Source organism: Agelaius tricolor, unplaced genomic scaffold (genome assembly GCF_023055355.1).
Source record: "Agelaius tricolor isolate 1412-34295 unplaced genomic scaffold, bAgeTri1.0.p SCAF_1, whole genome shotgun sequence".
Taxonomy (NCBI): domain Eukaryota; kingdom Metazoa; phylum Chordata; class Aves; order Passeriformes; family Icteridae; genus Agelaius; species Agelaius tricolor.
Genome location: NW_027269261.1, coordinates 47,885,697 through 47,910,791, shown reverse-complemented (window position 1 = coordinate 47,910,791; position 25,095 = coordinate 47,885,697). Strand labels below are relative to the sequence as shown.

At 41.0% G+C, this 25,095-nt stretch overlaps 1 protein-coding gene across 1 annotated transcript in view; it reads left to right on the top strand.

Moving 5' to 3' along the window:
• Positions 1-24,297, top strand: part of UST (uronyl 2-sulfotransferase) — a 154,471-nt gene extending 130,174 nt beyond the window's left edge. Inside the window, exon 8 of the mRNA XM_071432972.1 lies at positions 21,170-24,297. Within this exon, the coding sequence (XP_071289073.1) occupies positions 21,170-21,453 (284 nt within the window). The 3' untranslated portion in view covers positions 21,454-24,297. The remainder of the gene's footprint in view (positions 1-21,169) is intronic.
• Positions 24,298-25,095: the final 798 nt, after the last annotated feature.

The following is a 25,095-nucleotide window of genomic DNA, read 5'->3' as shown; positions in this document are numbered from 1 at the left end:
GTGCAGAGTTACACAGCAGAGAGGTTGCCTGTAAATACATCTTGTGGCCCCAAATGAATGGCATTTTGAGGTGAAAAGTGAGGCAGCTGACAGCCTGACACAACATTGGTGCTTGGTCCAGGTGAATCTGCTCCCTGAGCCTACAATATAGGGAAGTGGGATTTTAGTGTCCATTTGCCAAACACATCACTATGGCTCTGCTTTCTCCTGGAGTCAAGAGCAGTGCTTGACTTGGTGAGTACAGCAACACCAGCAGCCATCCATTTAGATCAGGTGAGAAATTTACATATTTCTCATTGGCAGGCCAGATAGTGGGCATGATTCATGAACTGGAGAAATGAGGAATGAGGCTACTGTTGATCCATAGTTCCCTTTCCCAGCTCTTCTAGGCATTCTAGGATGTTGGCTGCCTTCCAGATCTCACCACTGATTATGACAAAGAAGAATATAGTTTCTCTTCTTGCTAATTACAGTACTGATTTTTAAATCCTTATTTTAGGCTTGGATTTTCATGGGCATTGAATTTCTAAAGGCTCTGCTCAGAATCAGTTGTATTGGAAGATGAAGTCCATGTTCTCTTAAATCATTGTTTGAAAAACCTGGATCTAATGTTCTTCTTCTAATACAGTTTCTGGACACATGAGCTCTGACAAATGGCAATGTATTGTCGAGATAGGCTGAGTGTGTTTTGTAGAATTACTTAATGTTCACTCTCTGTGAGCTATAAGGCATGCCTGTACCCAGCTTGTGCTCTGCAATCTGCTATCTTTTTCCTATTCCTCTCCTCCACCTTTTTCATATTTCTCTTTCCTGTCAAATGGCAGGGTCTTTACCTGAAGCCAAAAAAATTTTACTTTTTTGCATGCTCATCTGAACCTCTTTAACAGTTTCCCCTCTCTAAAGTTTCTGTACGTCTGTAGGATTATGAAGATTATGAGACCACCTATTGCATCATCTTTGTCTTTTAGTGCAATTCCAAGACTTCAGCCTACAGATTTTGCATTTCATCCCACCTATTCCTGTCACTTGCATTCAGTTTCCTTTCATCAGCTCTATCAATGGGCTGTCTGGTTTTGGACTAAACCCTCAAAGATGTAATTTCATACTCTGTTGCAGTAAAAACAAAAATTATTTATATTCTAAATCCCGAGGGACCAGTCAAACAAGCCCTTACATCTCACACATCAAGAATCCATATATTTTGGGGTTTTTTTGTATATGTCAGGAGATCATTTTGGTACTGATATCTTCCAAGCAACAGTCATGTTTATTTAATGAGCATATCAGTCACTAAAGATGTTATGGTTTATAAGTGTGCTCCTGCTGCTCATCTGAGGTTGATTCCCCAATGCATCTTTTGAATATTTCCTGTTCCTAGTGTCACAAAATGTAAAACCCATGGATATCCAGCTTTGTTAAAGCTCCAGCACAGAAGGAAATCTGCATTTGGATACAGCATTAGTGATATCTCATAAATAATCCAGGGTTACTGATGACAATGTACCACAAACATTTTAATGACAGGCAGTTAAAGCCTGCAATGACAGTTCATTCCTTCTTGAGTAACTTAGTAAATAAAATCATAATGCTATTTTAATCAGTAGCATTTCAGCTAAAGCTCCCTTACTGCTTCTGCTTTAAAAATAGCGTTTAAACAAAAATTAAAGTGGTAACAGATTATGCAGATTGTTTCTTTAAGAACTTTGCCCTCTGCCCAGGCAACAGAAGGCACAGAGAAGGAGCCATTAAATCCCATGTAATAGGCCTGCTTCTGTTCCCAGGTGAACAGGTCTTCATTTCTCCTACATGGAAACAAGCAAGCTGCACAAGGTCACTGAGGCTGAAATATAAAAAACTTTTATTAATAAAGGACCAAAACTACTGAGAATTTAGCTCAATAATCAGTGTATCCCACAGTATGTTTTCAGGGCCAGTGTTTGGGGAGAAACACCTCTTAATTGAAAACAAAGCATATTTGGCATTGAAGACACAGGAGCAATATAAAGCAGATCACAGAGCTGACTATTCACTTAGCTTTTAGGAGCATAATCTTATTTTCAGTCTTCAAATAAAGTTATTGTACTTTTTTTCTGAGACTAAATTACTGTATCAGTGGCAGAATGGGCTGCGGGTTAAATTGATTATTCTTACTCCCAAGGCATCTGCAAGAACAATGCAACTACCATGAGCCAGTATCTTTGATGGCCCAGGAATTAAAGATAGGGTAGCTATAGAAAAGAAATTTAGTTGTTAAAACACTTTTACCAGTAATTTTTGTACAGCAGGGACAAGGAGCCATCCCTTAGGAATTACTTAGATTTTCACATAAACATTGCAATTTGATATCAGGTTTTTACAGTGATGCAAATCAGCTGCTATAGTAATTTAAATGTTGTAATAATTAAAATTAAGAAAACATGAGAGAGCATAAATTCTACAAGTTAGGTGTGAAATTATAGCAAGGCATGCAACTTGCAAAAGGCATTTTATAAAGCTAACACCAAAAGGGTTTTTTCCAGCCACATCAGGGCTAGGTGGCTGAGAAGAGAGTCGGGGAGAGAGAGGCAGTGGGCAGCTGGGAGAAGTGCAGGGAGAGAGTCATAGGGAAGAGACATCTCCAAGGTACATCTGTAAAGGGACCACTTGCTCCCAGAGGACACAGTGTATTGTGCTCTAAAATCTCAAGGACACTGTTGCTACTATTAGAAAAGAAGGGAAAGAACTAGTAACACGAATTTCAGCAAAGTGCAAGGGTCAGCTCTTGATGACAAAATTTTAAGAATTAAAATGAAGTAAGTATGTTAGCAGTGTAGCTCTCAGCTGGTGTGTCTCCTCACTTGAGCACAGCTTCACACCCTGCCTGTGCTCCTTCCTGTGAACCCCTTTGCTTTACCTGCCCTGAAGGCAGTTTATGGTGCTGGAGAGCTGACCCCTTGCTCTTCCAAAGTCTTTCTTGGAGTTATGTTCCCTACTCCCTTTCCTTGTTGGAATTTCCCATCCTTTTTTATCTGTCCCTCTTGAAAACTTGCTCTCCTAGAAGCTATAGCAAGAAAAGAGGCTTTCACTAAATATAGCTGTGAAGATTCTGGTTCTCTTCTTTTTCTCTGTTCTTGGAGTTGAATCACAAATTTTTAAATGTAGCATGAAAGAGCATCCTCCCCTCCGTTTCTCTCTGGGCTCATCTTCCCAGTTTCCTTCCCTTCCAAACTGCATTCCCATTGTGTTCTTTTATTGCTATCTTTTCTCCAGTTTTCTTTGCCTATCTCCAACATTGTTACTGCACTTTATAAATCTTACCTTTTGAGTTGTACTATTTGCACTCTGTTTGAATATCTTTTCAGTTACTTGCAGGTGCCATCTATAATACAGATAAATGTTAGGGTGTGGCATTTTTTACTCCACAGCTGTCTTTACTCCTTCAAGCCAGGATGGCAGTGTTAGGGATGCTGCTGTGAGAGCAAGTATTCATCAAGGATTTCTTTGAAACTGAAATTGCCAACTCTGTGGTGTGTCCCCTGATTCATTCAGCAGCTATTTTGGAAAAATAGGTAAGATCATTCTCAAGCTTTTAGAGGGCTGCAATTGTCACCTAGACACCAACGATGAAAAAATCAAATTGACATACTGGGAGGAACTATAATAGAGGATGTGATTAATAGACAGTTGGGAAAAGTCAGCATGGCATTTGTAAAATCTTTAAGGACTCAGCAAGCACAGGGATATGAGATGGTACAGGTGTCATTTTCAGCAAGATCTCTGTCCAAAATGTCTTTTAGAAAATTGGGTGTCAGGACAGGAGAAAGAGTGGTCTCCTGCAGGATAAAGCTGGTGAAAGAGGTAGGCATTCATTGTTTCCTAGTGCCCCCTTACTTTAAAAAAACAGGGAAGTCTTCCAGGGACTGTGCTCCAGCCTGGGATAAATGTTCTCTTAAAAAGCTGTGTCTGAGGTAAGAGAGGTCAATGCTGACATGATGTTACCAGGGAGCAACAAAAACAGCACTGAAGTGGTTTACTAATCATAACAAAGCAAAGCATTAAAATTCAGCTCGTTGGAAGTGCAGTTGAAGTCTGTCCTCAGCACTCAGAGCTGCAGTCCAAGGATGCTCTGAGTCCTGTTCCATGTGGAGCTTGGTAGGAAAGGGCACAGATTGTCAGATGGGTGGGTATTTTTCTCTGCACAGGGAAGCGGTCACCTACAGAAGAAATTTTTATGTGAAGCTAGATCAAGTCATGACTCAATTTTCCAGATGGCAGACAATGATGATGCAGGACAGAAGGGTTAAACCCTGGCTGAATCACAAGAGCAGCTGAAAGAAAGGCATTCCCCTTGGAGGTGCTGCCCTAGCTGCAAAGCAGGGAGTTCACACAGCTGTAGTTCTGATTTGTGTTTAATGGTAGGAGATTCAGGAGCATCAGAACGTGCCTGCTCTTGTGCTGATTTATCCGTTCTCTTTCAAGTTTGCGTTCTGGGTAGGCGAAAGGTGGCAAGGATGACAGTGAAGCCAAAGAAAGGTAATTTTCTGCAGACCCACCAGGCCTCATTTTCCAGCTAGACTCACCAGAGAAAGAAAGAAACTGTTGAGTTGGCCTCTGGTTTTCTAGCAGTGAGCAGCAGCTGTTTTGGTAGCGGTAGCAGCAGCTCATATAACAAATGTTTCATGATGAATGCAAACAAAAGCCAGCCCTGAAATTCCAGCTCCACTATGTACGCATAAAATATAAAACCAGTTCAAAATAACGTAACTAGTCAACTTAAGGGATTTTTTTTCTTCCCCTCTAAATAAATTCCATATGAGAATTAGTGTTTGGTCTGCTCAGTTCTCCAGGGCTCACCCAGAAATTTTTTATCATAAAGGCCAAGGGCAAAAAGTGAGCACAAAAACAGAGCAAGAAGAAATATTTTTAGAAGAAGTGCACGTGCATGGAGGTTGTGTGGTTTGGGCGAAGGTTTTGAGAATGCCAGTCATGCTTACTGAATTGAAATTACTGCTGATGTTTGTGAGTTGGCTGAATTCACTTGCCTCCTAAATAGGTCTTGGAGGAATTCTTTATGCATCTCTGTGCAATTTGCTTTCTGAAGATGACTTGTGGTTTTAAAGGCATCTACATGTTAGAAGAGGGTTATGCCCTCTGGCATAAATTTCTTTCCAGATAGCTAGTGGGAGGATTTGTAGAGAATGCAAGTTGCTGGTCAGTGCATACCCAGGGGAAATGAGAATATTGAAGAGAGAGAAAACTATAATAATTGAAGACTCAGGAGAAATACAAAAGCTATCCAGGAGGCAGTGTCTTAAATTGTTATCTTCCTCCAACTGCCTAAGTTAAAACAGCAAGTAAATGCCAGCATTTACCCATCCCTCCCTGCTCTGCTGTTTGCTGGAGCAGCATCTGTTGTCAGCCCACGCAAGCCCTCCTGCTCTGTTCTCAGGCCCTGAAATACTCTCCTCACAGTTTGCTTTCCTTGTGGTTGTTTTTTTCTGGGCTGGCTTCCCTGTAATTGTGGAATTATTCAGCTCTATCCATCCAGCATAGGAAAAAACCTAATTTCTTGTGTTCTGACAGATTAATGATAAAATAATATAGCTTATTGTTGTGCCTTTTTCAATACAATTCTATTTAATACCTTTTGTGTAATGCAAGTTTTGAATGAGGTTTGTCTTCTTCCATTTTGTTCCTTTCAACTGAATTTTGAAGGGCCTGGGAAGTTGTGTTTTTGTGTGATGTATTGTTGTTCTTGGGGTACGTGTGTACCTATAAGTCATTATGGGTATCACATCTTTGGTGTAGCAGAGCATGCAAAGGTAGGGCTTAGAACAAAGACTGTGTGCTTGTCTTGTCTCTGCTCCTTCTGCTTCTTGACTGCTTCAATTCATTTCCAAGCCATCACCTACATTATTTTATTTCTTGCTATTTGTGGAGTGGAAGGGGGAAAAACAGACTGATGAAGAGTACTGTTGGATCTAGCAAAGAAAAGGGAACAGAAGGGGTGGGCTCTTTCAGGTTTTGCTTCTTTCTCACTAGAAGGAAGTGTAGCACAAGTTACTGGGAGAGCCAGTGGTTGTGTTGGGCCAGTGTGGAGGGAGGACAAGGGGCAGGGAGCACATGGATGTTGCCGTAGCAGAGTTTGGTGCATGCAGGGAGCCATGGGTGTGCGCAGTCAACCAGAGCCCACAGTGCTTTGCAGAGCTGTGCTCCTGTGGCTTTTAGGATGTTACCAAGTTGGGAGGTTTTGTGCTTGGGCACGAACACATGCTTTTTCTGTTACATAAAATGAGAGTGTGGAATTAATGGGTGACTGATATATAATATACATCTTCCCAAAGCTAGTGGAAATTGGACATGACAGAAGTGACAGCATAGCCAAAGCAAATTTATTTAAAACATTGAATGAAAATATTCACCAAAAACTCCGTTTTATCCTAAATACCACTAAATATTTTCTGGGCATTGAAGTCTTATTTTTCTTTTAAGTTTTCTTCCACTCTCTACTGTTCCATGAGTGCTCTGCCATTTTCACAGTAGCCATGACTCACCCTTGAAGGGTCTTCAGATAGCTGACAAACCTGCCATACTTCACTGGGTATTGATATTATTTAATGTCAGTACTTAAATTATGTATTGGGGAAACTGAACTCTCTGCATGACCAGTGAAGAGAGGTAAATGGCTGTTTCTCTCTCTGGGGGTTGTTTGGTGCCCTGAATGGCTGTCTGGAGTTCATCAGCAGGACTCATGCTGGTACACAGTAGGGTAGACAGGGATGCTGGCTAGGAGTTGACATGCAGTAGTGTTTGTAGGAGCAGGGATGAAGTATGAGTACAAAACCAAAGTTTATGTCATCCTTCTTAGTGCTTTCCTTGCCTATCCAATAGACAGATCTGTGCATCATTGAGTGCTATTTGATTTAAGTTTTGGTTGAATTGTTTGGGGCTCATTTGTGGACTTCACTTTGGGTTTTTTAGCACCCCACTATATTTTTCTGCAGTGATTCCAGGAACAAAGTCTATAACCTTAGTTCCCCTGTGGGGTACAGAAACACAGCAGAAGCCCAGGACTCCCTTACCAAGAGCAAAGGAGGTGAATGAAGAGGAAGATCTATTCCAGTAAAGTCTCAAGAAACCCCTGCATGGTGACCAAAGCAACTGCTAGAGAGTGAATGAACTGCAGAAGATGGGAACCTGGGGAAAAATTTTGGACTGTAAAACTATGAAGGGGTCTTGAAGAGAGTGAAGCATGGCAGGACCAACTGGGGTGAGGGATGATGGTTGAACCAACCTGCTCAGGTATTTGGCAGTGAGGTAATTTCACCAGTTGCTTCCTCCATATTCTCTCCAAGATTTTTGGATCAGCACATTTTTGGATTAGCTACATCTCTGGACACTCACTGCCCGCAGCTAATGTTTTGGTGTTTGAGAAGTCCTCAATCTGTTTTTCTGCATTGAATACTTGTTCATAGAGACTAGTGTTTGGCTGGTTGCATCACAGAAGTATCACATGCTTTCCATATTTTCCTTAGAGTTATTATGTCAGGATTTGTGGATATTTTAGTTGTGGGGTTTTTCTACTCTAGACTCTTACCCTATCTATTTCCATTCTTATTTAATTCAGCAATGGTAAACTCAGTGGTAAATTTTGAGTGTCTGTGATGGCAATTAAAAGCTATTAGAGTCAGGACATCAGCTGGGAATCCTGGATGCCAAATAGTGTTATGAAGAGTTCATATTCTTTCTGGAATTTCAGTACTTAGTCTAGCTCATGACTTTGTGTGCAAAGCCAATTCATTGATTTTCTGTAATGACCAGGTGAGATGCTAAGCATGGAGGGTGTGCATTCTTTTTAAGTACAATGAAACAATTTATTGTGTTAAGATTGTTTTGTTTTGTTTGCAAATGGCAAATTGTTATTTCCAGTCAGCATAGTGAAAAGGGTGAGATGAGTGCTCTAAGCCCTTGAAAGAAACACATTATTATGATGGGCATACACATACACATATCCTGATACACATACATATTTATCCAGATGTACCAAGAACAGCTCCTGGAGAGCAGTAAACCCTTTTTATAGTCAGCCATTTTTTGCTCTTATTAGTGGAAAAGAACAAGAACAAATTGCATCTTGTACAACTTTGCCTTTTGGTGCAGACATACCAGTGCAAGTGGTTGATAGCAAGAAAACTCAGTCTGTTGTCTTACACTTTAGCAGTTTACCAAAGATGTCAGACCAGTTCATCTTGGGCCTTTACTAACAGAAGATCAGTGAAACTGCAAAGCATATCTGTCTGTATATTAAATTTCAGAATTTACTTGGCACTGCCTTCTGCTGCTGGTGGAATATGGTACTGGGTCCCTGGCAGGCCCCAGTACTTTGTGCATTTGCAGAAGTACTTAGTATTTAGCCTAGTTTAAAGGCAGATATGCCACTTAGCCAAAGGTTCTGCTTTGAATCATTGAAAATTATTTTCCTTGGTGCATGTTTTTGCAAGCTACTTGCAGAAAGCAATGGTGTGAGTTCCTGCTTAATTCATCTGCTGAGTTCACAGACTGCTTCAGTTACCCCTTCAGACCACATCTTGGTGTGCATCCCATTCCTTCAAAAGTAATAAAAAGTTAAGCACATAGCCACTTTGTATCTCATGTGCAAAAAGGGAAAAACTCCTAGTCCCACACATCTTTTCATACTGTATGCACGTGTGAGTAATTTAGTGAAGAAATGGCACATGATACATTAGTGTATTTTATTAGCAATTGGCACTGCCAGACCAAAATTTTGCTTTTGAAATAATGGCAGAACTTGCCCAGATTGCTGCTAAAATCAAAGGCTGGATCTAGCACTGCATCCCCATTTCTGAGTCTTAGCAGGAAGAGACAAAAAGCAAAAGATACAACAAAAGTATTTTGATAAACAGATGTCACCCACTTTAAAGTGTTGAATCTCAGTTTAATTTTTCCCATGCTACATAAATAGCCTCTTCACTTCCTTTAGCCTTGCAGTTTTTCATTTCCCACTGTTTCTCAAACAAAATGAAAACGACCTAGTTATATTTATGAGGACTCTATATTTACTCAGTTTAAGGGTTTTCATTTCTTCAGTAAATGTACTTAATAAAATTAAATGCTCTGGGAATGTGCCAGAAATGCTGTCAGCCACTATGGCAAGAAGATGGATGAAGTTTCAGCTGAACGTGATGTGCCCAGGTTACTTTGTTTATTTAGAAGCTGATGACCACAGTCACTGGACACACTGGAGTAGCCTGTGAGAAATGTTTTTTAAAGAGCTCAGAGTCACAATTTCATACTCCCAGCACCTGTGGGTTTACTGACGAACTTGGCCCCATTCAGGCATTGAATTATGTTCCAGGACCTGCATACTCAGCACTAAGAATGGATGTGAAGGCAATCTAGCTGCAGCATCTGTCCCCACATTGGCTGCCAGGGTTAATTCTGCTGTTTGGACTGGTTAGGCTGGGTGTACCCTTCCTCCTTCAATAGCTCTGTGTGTGTCCCTCCCAAAGCTGCATACTCAGTTGCAGAGGACAACCTCCCCAATAGATTTTTTTTTTGTCTGGAGAGTGGCCCAGCAGAGAAGGACCTGAGAGTGCTGTTGACAGCTGGCTTAACATGAGCCAGTGTGTGCCCAGGTGGGCAAGAAGGCCAAAGACATCCTGGCCTGTATCTGGGTGGCCAGCAGGACCAGGGCAGTGACTGTCCCCCTGCACATGGTGCTGGTGAGGCCACACCTCGAGTGCTGTGTCCAGTTCTGGGCCCCTCACTGCAAGAAAGACATTGAGGTTCTGGAGGGTGTCCAGAGGAGAGCAACAGAGCTGGTAAAAGGTTTAGAGGGGAAGTCATATGAGGAGCAGCTGAGAGAGCTGGGCTTGTTCAAGTTGGAGAGAAGAAGGCTCAGGGGAGACCTTGCCACTCTCTACAACTACCTGGATGGAGATTGTAGCCAGGTTGGTCTCTTCTGCCAGGGAACCAGCAAAAGGACAAGGGAAAATGGCCTAAGTTGTGCCAGGGACCATTCAGGTTGGACATCAGGAAAACTTTCTTCACTGAGCATTGGAAGAAACTTCCCAGGGAAGTGGTAGAGTCACCGTCCCTGGAAGTGTTCAAGGAAAGACTGAAACATAGACACTTAGTGCTATGATTTACTTGACCTGGTGTGTTCTGTCAAAGGTTGAACTCAGTGAACTTGGAGGTCTTTCCAACCTTTATGATTATGATTCTAAGACAAAACCTGATTGTGTGCATTGCTCACCCACTGAGCACTGAGCCTGGGTGAAAACCTGTGTCTCAGAGCCCTGTTGTTATGTGTAAGTGCATACACACATCAGCATGGTCAATGTCCCTTCTACACAAATGTACACTAATCCAGAGGTGAATTTTTTATTTTTTTGGACAGGCCTTTCTAAAGTGGGCTTGATTGTTTATTTTTTCATTGTATTTCTTATTATGGCAACCCTGAATGTACTATTCTCTCAGATAACTTTTTCATCATGTCTTCCACAGATCTTCATTAAAATATTCTGTATTGAAAAAAAATATTCCTCTAGTAAGCTTAGCAAATTGAATAGGATTTTGATTCAGGCTTGGATTTGTTGTTTAGAGGATTAGGTGTTGAAATTGGTCACCGAAATACTGACTTCTGGTTCTTAATGATATTTTCTGTGTTTTATTATGTTATCAGATAAGTTAAATTTACTTACAGAATTCACAGCATCAATGCCTTCTCTTCTTGTCATTTTGCTCTTTGGTCAGTAGGCTGGGGATGGGCCAAGAGGTTGGGAGAGGACACAGCCAGGACAACTGACCCAGATTGACCAAAGAGATAGTTCATACCATGTAATAACATGTTCAGTAATCAGTAAAAGTAGAGGTGGAGGAAGGAGTGGGATCTTTGGCTTCTGGGATGGCCATTGCTTATGCACTGACTGGGGAATGGGGAAGGGATGACATTGCATCACTCCCTCCCTCCCCACCTCCTCCAGACTAAACTGTTCTTATCTCTACCCAAGACTTTTCTTGCTTTTGTTCTTCCTGTTCTCTCCATCCTCCCTCTGTGGGAGCAGCAGGAGAGAGCAAATGGCCACATGGGTGCTTGACTGCTGACTATGTCCAGCCTGCCTCAACAGGTTTCTCTCTTTATCTTGATATAACTTCCACTATTGCACATTTTGTGAGTAATGTTGAATGTCTTTATTCTACCACTCCTGAAGATTGCCTTGTAGAAAATTGCAATGTTCTTCCACAAAAGCCTAGGTTGTTGCACGCTTAGTGTTCCTTTTAGTAACCTCATTCCCTCCCAAAATTGATTTATCTTGTCGAGCTTTTCCTAATTGCTGTCACATTGCCTGGTTTCTGTCTCATTTTATTCTTATTCAGAGGTGTTAACATTTACAAGTTCCTGTAAATACTGAAATGGAAAAAGACAGGAGATCATTTTATCTCCTGTTTTGTTAATCACAAGGGAAAGGTTTGTGCAGTATAACTTTGAAGCACAGCAGTCATTATGGCAGGTCTAGTATTGTCATTAAACTAATGTGCAGACTATCCTGGAAACTTTGATACTAGCCAGTCTCTCTAACACTGGCATGAAACTACTGGTTGAAATACTGCAGACATAAGACAATTTACAGGATTAAGTGCAGGAGCAATGGCTTTTCATACCCCATAAGTCTCTCATTGGGATTCATGTGTGCTTTCAGAGTGTTCAGCTAAGTCCTTTAACAAGCAATAGAGTTAAGGCTACTGAGAATATACTTCCTGTAAGGAAGGTGATAGATGGCCAAGTGATGCACCCATGTATCTCTTCCTTGTCTGTACATTAATGATAAATGGGAGTTGAATTAAAAAAGGTCATTGAGCAAGCCCTGTTCCCTCAATGGATTGTTCTTGGTGCTGACACACAAGCAAGGATGGTGAAGGTGTGCTGGAGCTGATCGTGTCAGTCTCAGAAGACAGGTGAGAGTTACTGCAGAGGCAGCTGTCTTTGCTACTGGCTGGCACAGATGGATGGAGTGCATAGGGAAGCCTTTATCTTCCAAGATCTTAGTCTTGTAAGCATGTCAGAAATGCTGTTTTCACACTCCTTCTGGAAGAAAATATATTGCTTGGAATATATAGCAAGTACATACATGTGTAAATCTTGATGGTGTTTGAACACCTTCTAAGCTCCTAAAAATGGTTTTCTATTCATTTATATTAACCCAAACAGATTAAAATCATACTTATGCTTGAGTTGGAGCCTGCTTCCAAAAGCTCTCATGCATTTAAGGAATTGCCAGGGGAAGTCTCCTGTCACAGGTCACTGAGACACTACATCCTGTGATACAGCTTCTGAGGGAGCGCTTTGGGATCAAGTGGGTCACACCAGACCAAGGGAATTTCTTCTGCCTTTCTCAAGCCCCCATCCCTCACCTGTGGCTGAGCTGCTAAAGTGCTGAGATTGGCATGAAGAGCCATTGTATCTCTGTAACTTCTGCAACAGCATCTGCCTCCAAGATTTCCAGGAGAGACAGAAACTCTCAAATCACAGCAAATCCCAAGTGTCCCAGGTTCCTCATTGCAGACATGACTGCAGGCTCTGTAACACAGGCAGTGAAAAACCCAAGCATGAATTCACCTTGACTTGGGTTGCATTTGTGGAAATCCAGCAGGAATTTTGGTCACTGTGAAGTCCTGAGATAGCTAAATCTAGTCTATCTGTCAGACTCTTGGAGGTCTCCTAGGTGCATAGGATTACTGTTTTAGTGAGGACACTTGCCCTTCATGTGAGCCTATTAGTGCAGGCATGGAGGGCAGAGTGGGTTGCCTGGACCTTCCTGGAAGGAGGAAAGATGGATTCTTGTTTCTGGTTCATAGTGACCTCAGGGGACATGAAGACCCTGGCAGCCTTAGGGCTTAGCCCTGTTGGGACATTATACTTTGCCTCCTAGCCTGAACAGTAGAAAATTAAGATGTTCCCTCTCCAGGAAAAGCACAGGGTGAGAATTGCATTAGCCACACTATGAGATTACTCTCCTCTCCCAGGGCTTCTAGTTAATATAATTCCTCTTCTTTTTTTCTCTTGCTGAAACAAGTCTGCCTGTGTTAAACAACAGACCCTTTTCCTCAGTTTTGGCCAGAGGAGGAAGCCTTTGTCCCGATGTCCTGGCAGCTGGCCAAGGCAGTCGGGATGTGGGCCAGGAGGGGGTGAACTTGAAAGGAACAGTGTGTTGTTTCTGCTCTGGTAGCATTCTTCCTTCTTCAGCAGTGCCTCGGCCCCTGGCTGCCTTCAGTCACTCATTATACACAAAAGAACCTAAGGGCAAAAGAGACAATTTTCTCTTGACCGCCTGTAACTTGAAATAATAAGAAGCAAAACCATTTTGGGGCTTTCAGCTGTGTGTGTGCAGACATGGTTGGGAGAAAATCTTCTTAGAACTGGCAACTTTCTCACAAGAGAGAAAAGAACCAATAGCACCTTTTTTCCCCCATTTTAATAGCAGCCCTCATACTGCAACATCCATCTTCCCAGTCCTGTATCTCCTATCAGTTGTGATTTTGCCTTGGCAGTGCATAAGTTTTATTACTAGACATTAGTTATATCCTAGTTAGTATTTTTGCATTCATTTTTCATTTCAGTAGTTACATAGGACTGCTTATTTCTTTATATATGCTCTTGGAAGACTTAGGCTTAAGTCTAAGAGGCTAAGCATATAAGAGGCTGCATTAAGAATTAACAATTTTTAAAGCTATAGTCTCAACATTTTTTTGAAAAAATATAGGATTATTTCCCATTCCTGCAAGGGTGGTGACCACTAGGTTTGAACAGTCAAGTGAAAAATGTATCAAATTGGGTGTTCAGACATCTTCCATAAAAGACATTCACACTGAGGTATCTGAAATGCAGTGACAAAAGCTTTTACATGTGGTGCTTCTGACTTGGAAGCTGACACAAGCAAGATGTTCAAAACTTGAATCTGTGCAAGACTTAAATGCATCATTGGGTCATTGAGGTTGGTTTCCTGTGTGCTGCAGGCCACACAGTCTCTCTTCTGCATAGAGACCAGTATCTGGAGTTCATTGAGTTATCCATCATTGATGCACAATTATCAAGTGATACCAATCAAGTGTGTTTGTTTTGTACTAACAATAAATCACCTTCACCACTTCAAGAAAGCAGTGCCATACTTCCAGTCCACATTTGTCTGGTTCCTGCTTCCAGCCCTTCAGTACCCGTAGTTTTCTCACCATGAAAATATGCAGATGCTGTAACCAAGTCACCTCTCAACCATCTTTTTTTGGTAAGCTGACCAGAGCAAATTTATCATTGTTCTCCAAAGTGTCCCTTTCAACCCCAGTGTTCATTCTGAGGCTGTTTTCATACTCTTCCTGATTTAGGATGTGGTTACAAAACTGGATGCTGTATGCCAGTGTTTCACTTACCAATACTATATATGGAAATAAAGTTACCTCCACCTCTCTCCATCCCTCTTGGACATCTTAGCTTGCACAGCACGCCTCTTCATCATTTCCTTTTTGTGGACAAAAATCACAGATAGCAGCCTACTGTGACTCGAAGCACAAAGGCAAGATGCCTGCTCTAGATTCTCAAGTCCTGGGCTGTATTTCTGCAGACTTTCTGCATTACATAGCTGTGGTGAAGCTTTTCCTGCTCGTAAGCGCTGCTGAAATTTGTCTCGGTCATTGCAACTCTCTCCTCTGTCTGCAAAAGAATGATAATGTTAGTATCTGATTAACCTACTATGCAGCACTGCTCACAAGCCATGTGTAAGAACCTATTTTTAACTTGTGGTTTTGTCAGATCCAGATTTGACTGGATTCATTCAATAACTCTTAAACAGCTGTAAAAGATACATTAGAAATTGCAGCGTATGAGCTGCAACCATAGCAGTTCTTTCAGCAACTCAAACTAGACAATCCTGGCATTTCCTCTGCAGATGACTTTGGTTTTGGCACCTCCAACTCTGTCTAGTTCAACTTAAAAGTTGCTTAATGGCTATAAAAGTACCTGACCACATTCTCATAAGAATCTGCCTGTTCATTCTACCAGTGTGGATTAATTTTCAACTTTTCTTTTTCTTCTGTGTTAACCTACCTGAACTGGGAATGCAACATTAAAATGCACCAAATGAATGAGTCTCTTAGAAGATGCTGCTGAGATTTGTTATCTGATCTTGTGTGAGACACAGCACATTTCCAGGCCAAGGACAGCATCAGAGGCAGTGTGTGGTACAGCAGGGTTGGCTGAAGTGCTCCATGCAGCTGGAAATCCATGTTGTTGGATCCAGAGCTCTGAACTGGTAGGAGCAAAGGCATAGCACTGTGACATTTCCAGGAGGAGAGTTTAGAGATTTCTTTATACTTACTGGTTGGAGAAGAGACTTCAGAGGGTAGTAGCTGGAGAAAGTTATATATTAGCATTGCTGAGTGTGTTGTATGGCAAGTGTTTCATAATAGTGATATAATGCCTCTAACAGCTCAAGTTATGTAAGAGCACTGTTGAATTCATATCACTGTTGCACTGTCCACTAGACAGCCAGACCAGTGCAGTGCTGACCTCTGCAATATTTTCTAAATATATGTTATTTGTATAGTGTAGGAAGATATTTGTGATTTATGGCCTTATCAGCCCAAGGTACTCCTTATATTTATCACTTATTGCTAACTTTTATTTACTTTTTTCTTCATCTTTCTTCCTTGCTGTGGTTTTATATCATGCCTCCTTAGTGTTTACATCCTTGAACATCAGTAGTTGTTTGATTATGTGTCTTTTAGATTATCTCTTTGAACTCTTCCTGGCTAATCTCTGTTTTGGCATCCCTCCATTTTTCTGTGCCACCTTGTCATTATCAGAGCTTCCTGCATTTTTTTTCTATGTTAATATAAGTTAATGAAATTGTATAAGGTTAACAGGGAGACTATCCTTTCCTCCACTTTCTTTATTTATTGTAGTGGTAAGGAAGAAGAAAGAACATTGCTGACTCACCTAGTTCCATTATTTTACAGTGTCTGGACCAATTACAGGCTGGTGTATTTGCTCCCAAGATCCCTGTTTGGTAAATAATAGGATGTTCTATTGCCTAGGATTGCAGATCCCTGAAGTTCTGGGAGTTTCCGTGACCTCTGGAGAGCTGCTCTTTCAGAGAGAGCCATACCTGATCTTTAGGAGATAGGAAGTGGCTGTGTGCCAGTGTGCGAGAGTTCTCCTAATCCCTTGGAGTTAGGAGTTGTTCTATGTCAGCAAAGCACCACAATAATTCAGGACAGAAATGCTAAAACCAAGCAAGCTGTCACCAGTATGCATGTGAGGGTCCAATCTTTATCTTTGTGTTGTTAAAACTTAAACCATATTTTGTTGGTGTGAATAACTGAGACTAAACTAACCTCTAGTAAAGAGGGTAATAACTGGGATTCATGGTATTTTGGATGAAGTTGGTAGATACTGTGGGACAAATTGATACTTCACTTTTCCATCACTTTTGATTTTTAATATATTTCTGCCTGGTCAGTGCCTCTGTTAGATTTTCTCCACCATCCCTGCTTTCATTAACAAACGTGAGCCAAAGCAAGGTGCTCCATCACAGAGTGTGGCTGCAGCACACCATCCCTTCTCCAGCTCGGATCCAGGGACCTGCCCTGGGCTGAAACTCCTGAGCAGCAGTAGCCCAGTGGCCATTGGAAAGACATGCAAGCCCAGCACATCAGTGTCTGATCCATTCTCCCCAAACTGTCCTTTTCCAGATATCCTTCAAGTGCCAGGCTAAAAATCTCAAGTTTGTGAAGCAAATCAGTTGTGCCAGAAAATTTTTGCTGAGTGCAGTTGAACATTCCAGGGGAGATCATTTCTAGTGTAGCCATCAGAGGTTGGCACCACAGCAATGAGAGGCAGATCAAGCAGAGACCCTCGCCCCTTCGCACGTCACATCTAACCACAGTGACACATATTTCTTTCCATTTAAAACTCTGGAGAAGTAGGTATGTGCTGTAACTCAGCTGCATGCAATTGAGACATGGGGCCTCCCTGCCCATTGCAGGAAATGAGTTTGCTGTGTGTGTGACAGCACCGTGTTCTCTCTCACAGCCATGGGAGCGGCGCAGCTCGGCGTGGCGTTCTTCCACCACGGGTGTGAGCCCGGCAAGCCACGGGCCTGCAGCCACCCTGCGCTGCCTCCAGCCTGCCTCACCTCTCCTCAAGGGCCCCCAGGGACACTGGCTCCCTGTAGCTTCATCCAGGAGCAGCCTCTGCATGGCACCCCCCAAAACAGCAGGACACTGGAGAGCACATCGTTCTCAAAGTTTCTTCTGAGGTGGAGAATGCCTTTAGGATCATTTTGTCTAAATATGGCAATTCAGGGTTTTTGGAGCCACAAGTTATAAAACTCACTTTTCCCTATGGTTTGGATTGCTGCAGTGAGTAATGTCCATTTCTTAGTTTAAAAAAAAAAAAAAGTGAGAGTGTGGAAAGTAGCAGTAAACACTCATCAAGTGGTAACCCAAAAGAATTTAATTTTCTTCATTCCTATCTGCATACCAGTTTAGTCTTAATTTAAGGTATGAGCAGGCTGCTCTGGGAGGTGCATTACTGTATAGTACATTCTTCTAGTAATTGAAAATAATGCCAAAGCAAACATATTTTTAAAAAAATAACCCTAAGAAGTAAATGGTATAGTTTGTTGCCCTCCATCTGGTTAGCTGTCTCAAAGGTCATAAAATGGGGGTCCTTTGGTGGGGCAGCGTGGTTTATGTAGCATATGCAGATTGGTATTTTGGCTTTAAGCCAGATCTACCTAATTTTCCATTTTGCTTCTATGATGAGAAGAGGTACTTGAGGTGACTTCAAGGGGCAGTTTTGTGATTTCATCCCTATTTGTATTAAAGAGCCTTTTAAGAGTATTTAAGATTAAAACTTAGCCTAAATAAAGTTCAAGTACAAAAAATAGCAGAGTTCAGTTTTTTTATCAAAAGCTGAGCTTGTAGCCAGGCACAGGCCCAACTCACACCACCCAACAGCCCACACCTCACAGCTCTTCGTGCTCTGTGGTTCCAATGATTGTGCTGCAAGGCAAACAAACAGGAGCCAGAAAATTTACACAGCCCCTGCAGCCTTCCAGAGTGTGGCTGCTCCTGTCTGCTCAGACATTCTGTGGGTGGGTGTGTGAACAGAGCAGAGAATTGCACACATCCAGAAACCCCTGTGCCACTGCAGCAGCACATTCAGAGGAGGAGTGTATTGTGCTGCCAGGGTGGCACAGAGCTCCAGGCTGCTCCCTACCTGGCACACCAGTGGGACATTGCCTTTGGCTGCTCCTGCCCCCCAAAGAAAGCAGTCTCGTGCTTTTCACCTTGTTGGCAGCGCTCCTGGGCTCAGCACAAGTGCCTCTCTCTGCTGGGAGAGCAGCCACTAAGGGAGCTGGAGCTGTGAAAGTGGCTTTGCCCACTTACAGTCCTGGAGGGACCATATAAGTAAAGAGCTTTTTCCACTGAGCTAAATGGAGTTTTCTGTAGCAGAAATAACTTACGTAAAATAAAAACAAAGTTGGCAGGCAGTATAAAGGCTTAAGCTAATAAATGCAATATTTAGTAGTGTATATTTGCTGCTGAATTTGTAAAGAAAACCAGACTGCAAAGCTGGCAGGAGCTATCAGTTAAGCACAATAAAGAGGAGTGTCTTGAAGTGCTCAATAATCATAAGAAAGTTTTCTCACCCAAGGACAGACTGAGTACATTGGCCTTTCTGGAATGTAGTCATCTCATACACAATGGCAATTTGAAGGTAACTTAAACAACTTGACTAAAAATTTAGATGACATATTTGTGAGTCTGTTCTGGTCTATGGGTGAACGTGGTGCAGAAGAGAATAAGCTCTTGGGGAACCCAGATATTTTCACCAAAAATACTTCACATTATTCATTAACCACAGGTCCTGCTTTCTATGCCATTGTCTGTTTGAAATGCAAGCATTTCCTGATCCTTCCTCTACACTTTTTCTTAGCTAAATAACATGTTAAAATTGCATCTCTCTTCCTGTTTTTTTTTTGTATATTTTAATAATTTCACTACTATCTAAATAAAACTAAGCAAATTGATAAACAGTAAGTAAATATAGAACATATTTCACCTTACATCACTGTAATTAAAGAACAGAGAACTCTGTGTACTCAGTTGTTTAATTACTTACATATATGAGTAGAGACAGATTTCAGTGTGAAGAACTACTAACTTTGGTGTAAAAGTTCCATTTAATTACAAAGTAGTATGTTTTAATAGTTACCAACTAATAAAAACCATTCTTCCTTTAGAGAAGGAATTAAAAGTATAGATGCAAAATAGAATTAATGTTTTAAATATTTTTTTTGTGATTTAGAACAGTGTTGCATTGGATAAGCTAGTTAACATGTCTTCCCTTTGTATCATTCTTCCTGCATTTCAAATCACTCTGCTACAGCTGATAAGCAAAACAATTTCAGAGATAGATATTTCAGATATAACTTTTTTCTTCTGCACCAGATGGGTGGGACACAGTGAAGTCCAGTAATTAAAAAGATGTCCACCCCAGCAGTACTTGTCTCTTGTAGTATTATTAAAATATTCTGAATTGTTTTTCTCTAATTCTTTTACTCTGAAGGAGGAAAATGTGTGTTCACCAGGTGAAAATTGAAATTTTTTACGAGTGTGGATACCTTAAGCTATATGAATATTAATCTTTTAAAATTTAAAGAAAGCAGTTCATGTTCAATGCTGTGCTCTGCCCATCTGTTGGACTTTTCAAGATTTAAAATCTTGTACCAACTTTTTCTCTAAAGATCATTGCTGTTGTGCTTGCTAGATGGACTTACTAGTATTGTATTACCTCTTGGGATAAAAGGGTTTGTCTTTGTTTAAAGTTCCTCTCTTCCCTGAGAAGCTATTCTTGATTATTTCTCTTGGATAAACAGATCACTTGTGGGATCCCAAGAACAACCCACTTCTCTGCTAGGAGCCAGCACTGCATCCCTTAGCTTTATGTGTAAGCAATTGTGAAAATCTGTTTCTCTGTAGAGATGTTAAGCATTTGTTAAGCTTTGCTGGCAGGTGCTTCAGAAGACTTCCATTTGTTCTGCTCACATGAGCAAAACTGCCCATGGTAAAATCACATTTTGATTGAGGGACTCCCTCTGGAAGTGAGGGTAGTTGCTGCCACTGGAACCCAGCTGGAAACATTTAATGTTCTTTGTTGTCTGCTTCCTCCATGTTAGCTTTTTCTTTGCTGTCCTTCATGGCCTGACCCTTTTGAATACTTCTGACTTGAAGAACTGCTGTTACAGTAAGAATGTTATATACTTAGGATGAAAATACTTGGGATGCTCTGGCAGCCAATTGCCATCTAGAAAAGAGCAAAATTATTCTCTTCAGATTTTGCTTTACACCTCATTTAAATACATTCATCTCCAGTGACAGACTCATTTATTGAGAGAGAGGGCAAAGAGACAATTCAGTATTTTTGTTAGTAACTCTTAATTCCTTATCAACAATAAAAGGTTTGTATTTCAGTTTGCCAAAGCAAAAGTGTCAGGGTGAACAAAAAAAGTAGTGAAATCTTCCAGGGCATGACAAGAAGATGAGTCTAGTTCCATTAACAGGTATAACAAGATGAGAAGGTTAAGAGGCACAGTTGATCCTAAGGTGTCATGTGGTGATGCCAGCAATCCTTCGGTGCTACCCTGAGATGGATTCAGGTTGACAAGTATCTGTTTAGATTTGAACTATAATAAAGCACAGCATAGACAGGTCACCATATGCCACATAGGAAATAATTGATTAGTTAAGCTTGGTGGCGTGCCTGATGTTAAATTTCCAAAGCTAGGCAAGATTGTGGGTTTCTCTACGTGTGGCTAATGCTCATAGTTCATATGACATGGTTTGCATTTTCAGGTAACCATTGACAATTAGGATCTTTGGTGACTGCAGACAAGACCTGTGTGAACTAGCCGTATTTAAACATGCAAGTCTGACTTCAAACATCTGGGTTTTTTCATATCTTGTTAAAAGTAAATCCATTGTTAGAAACAACTTGAACTCATTGGTATCAGGAATGTAGCAGGGCCATGCCTTAATGTTTAAATTTAAAAGTTTTGTCTGGCCTCACTAATCAGCACCCACCATGTTGCTGCTTGTTCTTTCTTTACAGAACATAGGAAACTTGGCAATCTGACTGTGACAGTGAAAAAGACCGTCCCCTCTCCAGAAGCAATACAGATCCTCTACCAACGCATGAGATATGAATATGAGTTCTATTACTATGTCAAAGAACAATTCCACCTGCTAAAGCGCAAGTTTGGACTGAAGTCTCATAGCGGGAAACCAAGTCCAAGACCTGAGTTCTTCATTCCTTCTCCCCTGGAAACAGAAGAACCAATAAATGATGAGGAAGAAGATGATGAAAAGTGGCTAGAGGGTATCTATAAAAGGTGATGGATGGAAGAGCTATCAGCTATCCTCTCTCTTCTGGTGACCCCTCCAGCTTTCTTAAGATTTTTTTTTAATTATTATTAAAAGTAATTCCTTAAGGAACTGATTTAATGCGCAGCGGATTTGAAATGGAACAGAAGAGATCATTCCCACATGCTGGAGCCATTGGGAGATACCTGATTTTACAGGTTTGATTCATTATACAGTGTTGGCTCTATAGCATCCTTGCTACAGCATAGTTCAAGAGAGAAGTACCTACCATCTGTCACAAAATAACTTTGGGAATACACAGTAGTCCTTTGTGAACTGCAGAATACAAAAGAATAGATTAGGCATTCATGAAAAGCAAATCTTACAGATTCTCGTCTCTCTCTTTGACCATAAAAAAGTCTTCATGGCATAACGCTGTGGCATGAACTACAGGCAGTGAGCCATTTGGGAGGAGTGCCTCTTTCTGTCCAAAGCACACTGATATCCCAGTGGTATGGTCAGAGCCTTTGCTTTGTCTTCAAATCCAAGGATACCAGGCTCAGAAAGGTTAGGTAACAGCTCCTTGAATTACTTGTGCCAGAGGGGCAGGGCTGCTGTTCTGCCAAATCAGCACTAGTGAATGTAAGGCAAGGTACAGGAACCAGATATTTTTGGTAAAACCTTCTAATTCATAGAGTGGGAAACATTACCAGGTCAGTGAATGGCAACAACAAATTTAAAGTGCCAGGCAGAGCTTTATGTCAGCAGTTGAATATGTTTCTATCAGACTCTAAAGGAAAAGATGTAACATATGGGGTTTATGTTCAAGATTGGTATTTTTAGATTTTTATTATTCTTTTGGGTCACAAATCCAAAGAGATGCAGAAAAAGCTACTAATTAAAAAGCTCGGGTGATCTGGAGCTCCTATTAAGCATGACCTGTATTTCTGCAACTGCAGAATTTAATTGTGAATCTGAATCTGAACGCAGTTTCCCCACCAGCACAAACACTAAACTCCTGCTTTTAGTGTGGCTAGAAGGAATATTAACAATATGAGCATACACAGCTTCTCTAGTTGAAGTAGTTCAGAATCATCAAACAAAGACAAGAAAATGTGCTCTCCAAAACCAAAGCTGATTCAGTGATACGTTTGAAAGAGTCACTGTGAAAATTGCCCTTGTTAATCACTACAAATATTATCTGCCAATACTAGAAAAGGGATCGGTGGAAACTGGTGAAAGAGAAGTAACACCACTGTGTGAGGTGCTGGAGTTATTCAGGTGGGTGTTCCTGGAGTGGGATTCCCTGTGATGTGTGGGTGTGCTGGCTGTTGGCCAGCCTGCCAGCCCTGGAGGTGCAGAAGGGACAGACCCACAGGCAGCCTGGGCAGAGCTCCTTGGCCTTCTGCTACACAGCAGAATAGGAGGAGTTTGGGATCTTGATGAGGCCTTGGCCTTTTATGCACCATTGTTGCCAGAGAAAGCTGGACTAATAGAGAATAAGAGCAATAAATTCCTGTCCCCAGAGCACAGGAAAGAAGCAGGTACAAGATGTTGCAGCTGCTTGCCAGGATGGGGACAATCCACCTCTGTCTATCTCACATCCTTTCTCAAACATTTACCAGAAAATTTTTGGTTCCTATTCCATGGCTGCTATCTGCAAGGCCATACTTCAGTTTGCTACATCAAGCAAAAGTTATTTTGTGATGGATGAAGCATATAAACTCAGGATCAGCTCAAATGGGCTTTCCAAGGGTTTCCTCTTCCATGAGCCTGCTGAGAGCCAGTAAAAATTATGATCGATCTTCTTCACTCCTCAGTCTTTACCTGTACACAGAGAATGAAAATAAAGGAGAGTTCATACAAGACGCTAACTTACAGAAAATTCTAGGAAGAAGATTCTGTTCTCATTATTAACATCCAGGTTGGTGGTAGCAATGCACTACTGTGGGGGGGAGCACATTAAAGAAAGCTGAAAATGGCACAGATAGTAACTAACATATTAGCTAAAATATGAATCTGCTGCATTGTATATTTTAAGTGGTTTCTATGAAATTACATTGAAAGAGTAATGATTAGTTTACACACTGTGGAGTTGTTATATTTTGGAAAGAACTAGTATTCTCATGTTTCTGAAATTCTGTTTGAATCCTTTTTCTGCCAATGTTTTAACAGAATATGGTCACTTAACACATTCACCCTTCCTGAGAGTTCACTGCCGCTTACAGTAAAGTCTGTTTCTATCTGTTTGTTTATTTAATGGTATCTTCAGCCATCACTACTTATAATCTAAATACAGAAGCTGCTTCGTGATTTACTCGCTAGGTTTTAATATTGTTGTATTTTCGTAACAATCAACCTGGCCTCTCCTCCTCAAATGGTAGTTCTTAAATTTATCTGGCACATAGCATCTAATATTCCTGGTCCTATGGCCTATTTCTCTGTAATTAAATATATTTTGCTTAACTTTTAAAAGGTACGTTATAAGCTGGTAAATCTTAGACTTATTTATTGAAACTTTTCAGCACATTCCAAATTCTAAGTTGCTCAGGAAGAAGTTGATTTAAATAATTATATTTGGGTCTGATGAATATTTCTTATTAAAAAAAAAATCACTCTTTGTAAGCCTTCAGTCCACAACAGCTTTGTAGAAATTGCCAACTTGAAGATATTTTTGGGGGGAAAAAGGTGGTGGTTCAACACTTAGAAAAATAAGAAAATATATGTCTACATTAGCTTAGCTATAAATGAAGCAACATATGTTTTGGAATGAAATCTTCTTTAACTTATTCACTACTATCTCCTGAAATATCAATAAGCCATATGATTCTTTATTTTTCAATCCAATGATGTTTAAAAATAAAACTTGCACATTTCTTCCTGGCGCCATCGTCCTCTTGCTTACAGTAGTTTTCCTGCCTGGATGCAGTGGCTGTGGGGAGGATATTGGAGTTGCACCCAACAGAGCAGGGCTGGATACGGCCTAGGGCATCTTCTGAAGGTCATACTCGAGCAGTGAGACTGGAGCAGGTTCCAGTTATTCCATCTCCCAAGCTGTCCGGAGGTGTGAGCTGAGGTCTGAGTTGTTTTACTCACGTGAGATGTGTGGTCAGTACAGTGAAATACATTGTCCAGTGTTCCATGGCTGCTAAGTAGAAGTTTTATCCAGGAGAGAAACAACTTAGTCTCCATACACTGCATTTTTACTAGATATGGTGTTTGATGGCCAGGCGTAAAAGCTTCAGTAGTCAGAGTGATGTTACAATGTAAGTGAAGTATCAGTGCTTTCACACTAAAGAGAGAATCAACGGTTGTTAAAATGCAGCATTCTGGAAAAAAAAAAATAAATTTTAGTCTTAAGTTTCAAGTGACAATGACAAATTGTGCCATTTTTTGTTTCTGTTCAATTTACTTCTCTGCCACATGAATTTTGTTGGTGATGCAGGGCTAAGTCCAGGTGTCCCAAATGTTCTCTACTTGTATGTAGAGAAGCAGCTTGGCAGAACTGAAAGTATATGAACCTGATGGTGTATTTAAAGCATTCCAGTTTCTTTGCAGTTCTTTTATCGTGGATCTTGGATAAATCATTTGAGTGTTAGGATGTAAAATGGTGCATTGTAGCATAAACACACAAGCAAAGCCACGAATTTTTAAATGTTGGAGAATACAACTGTG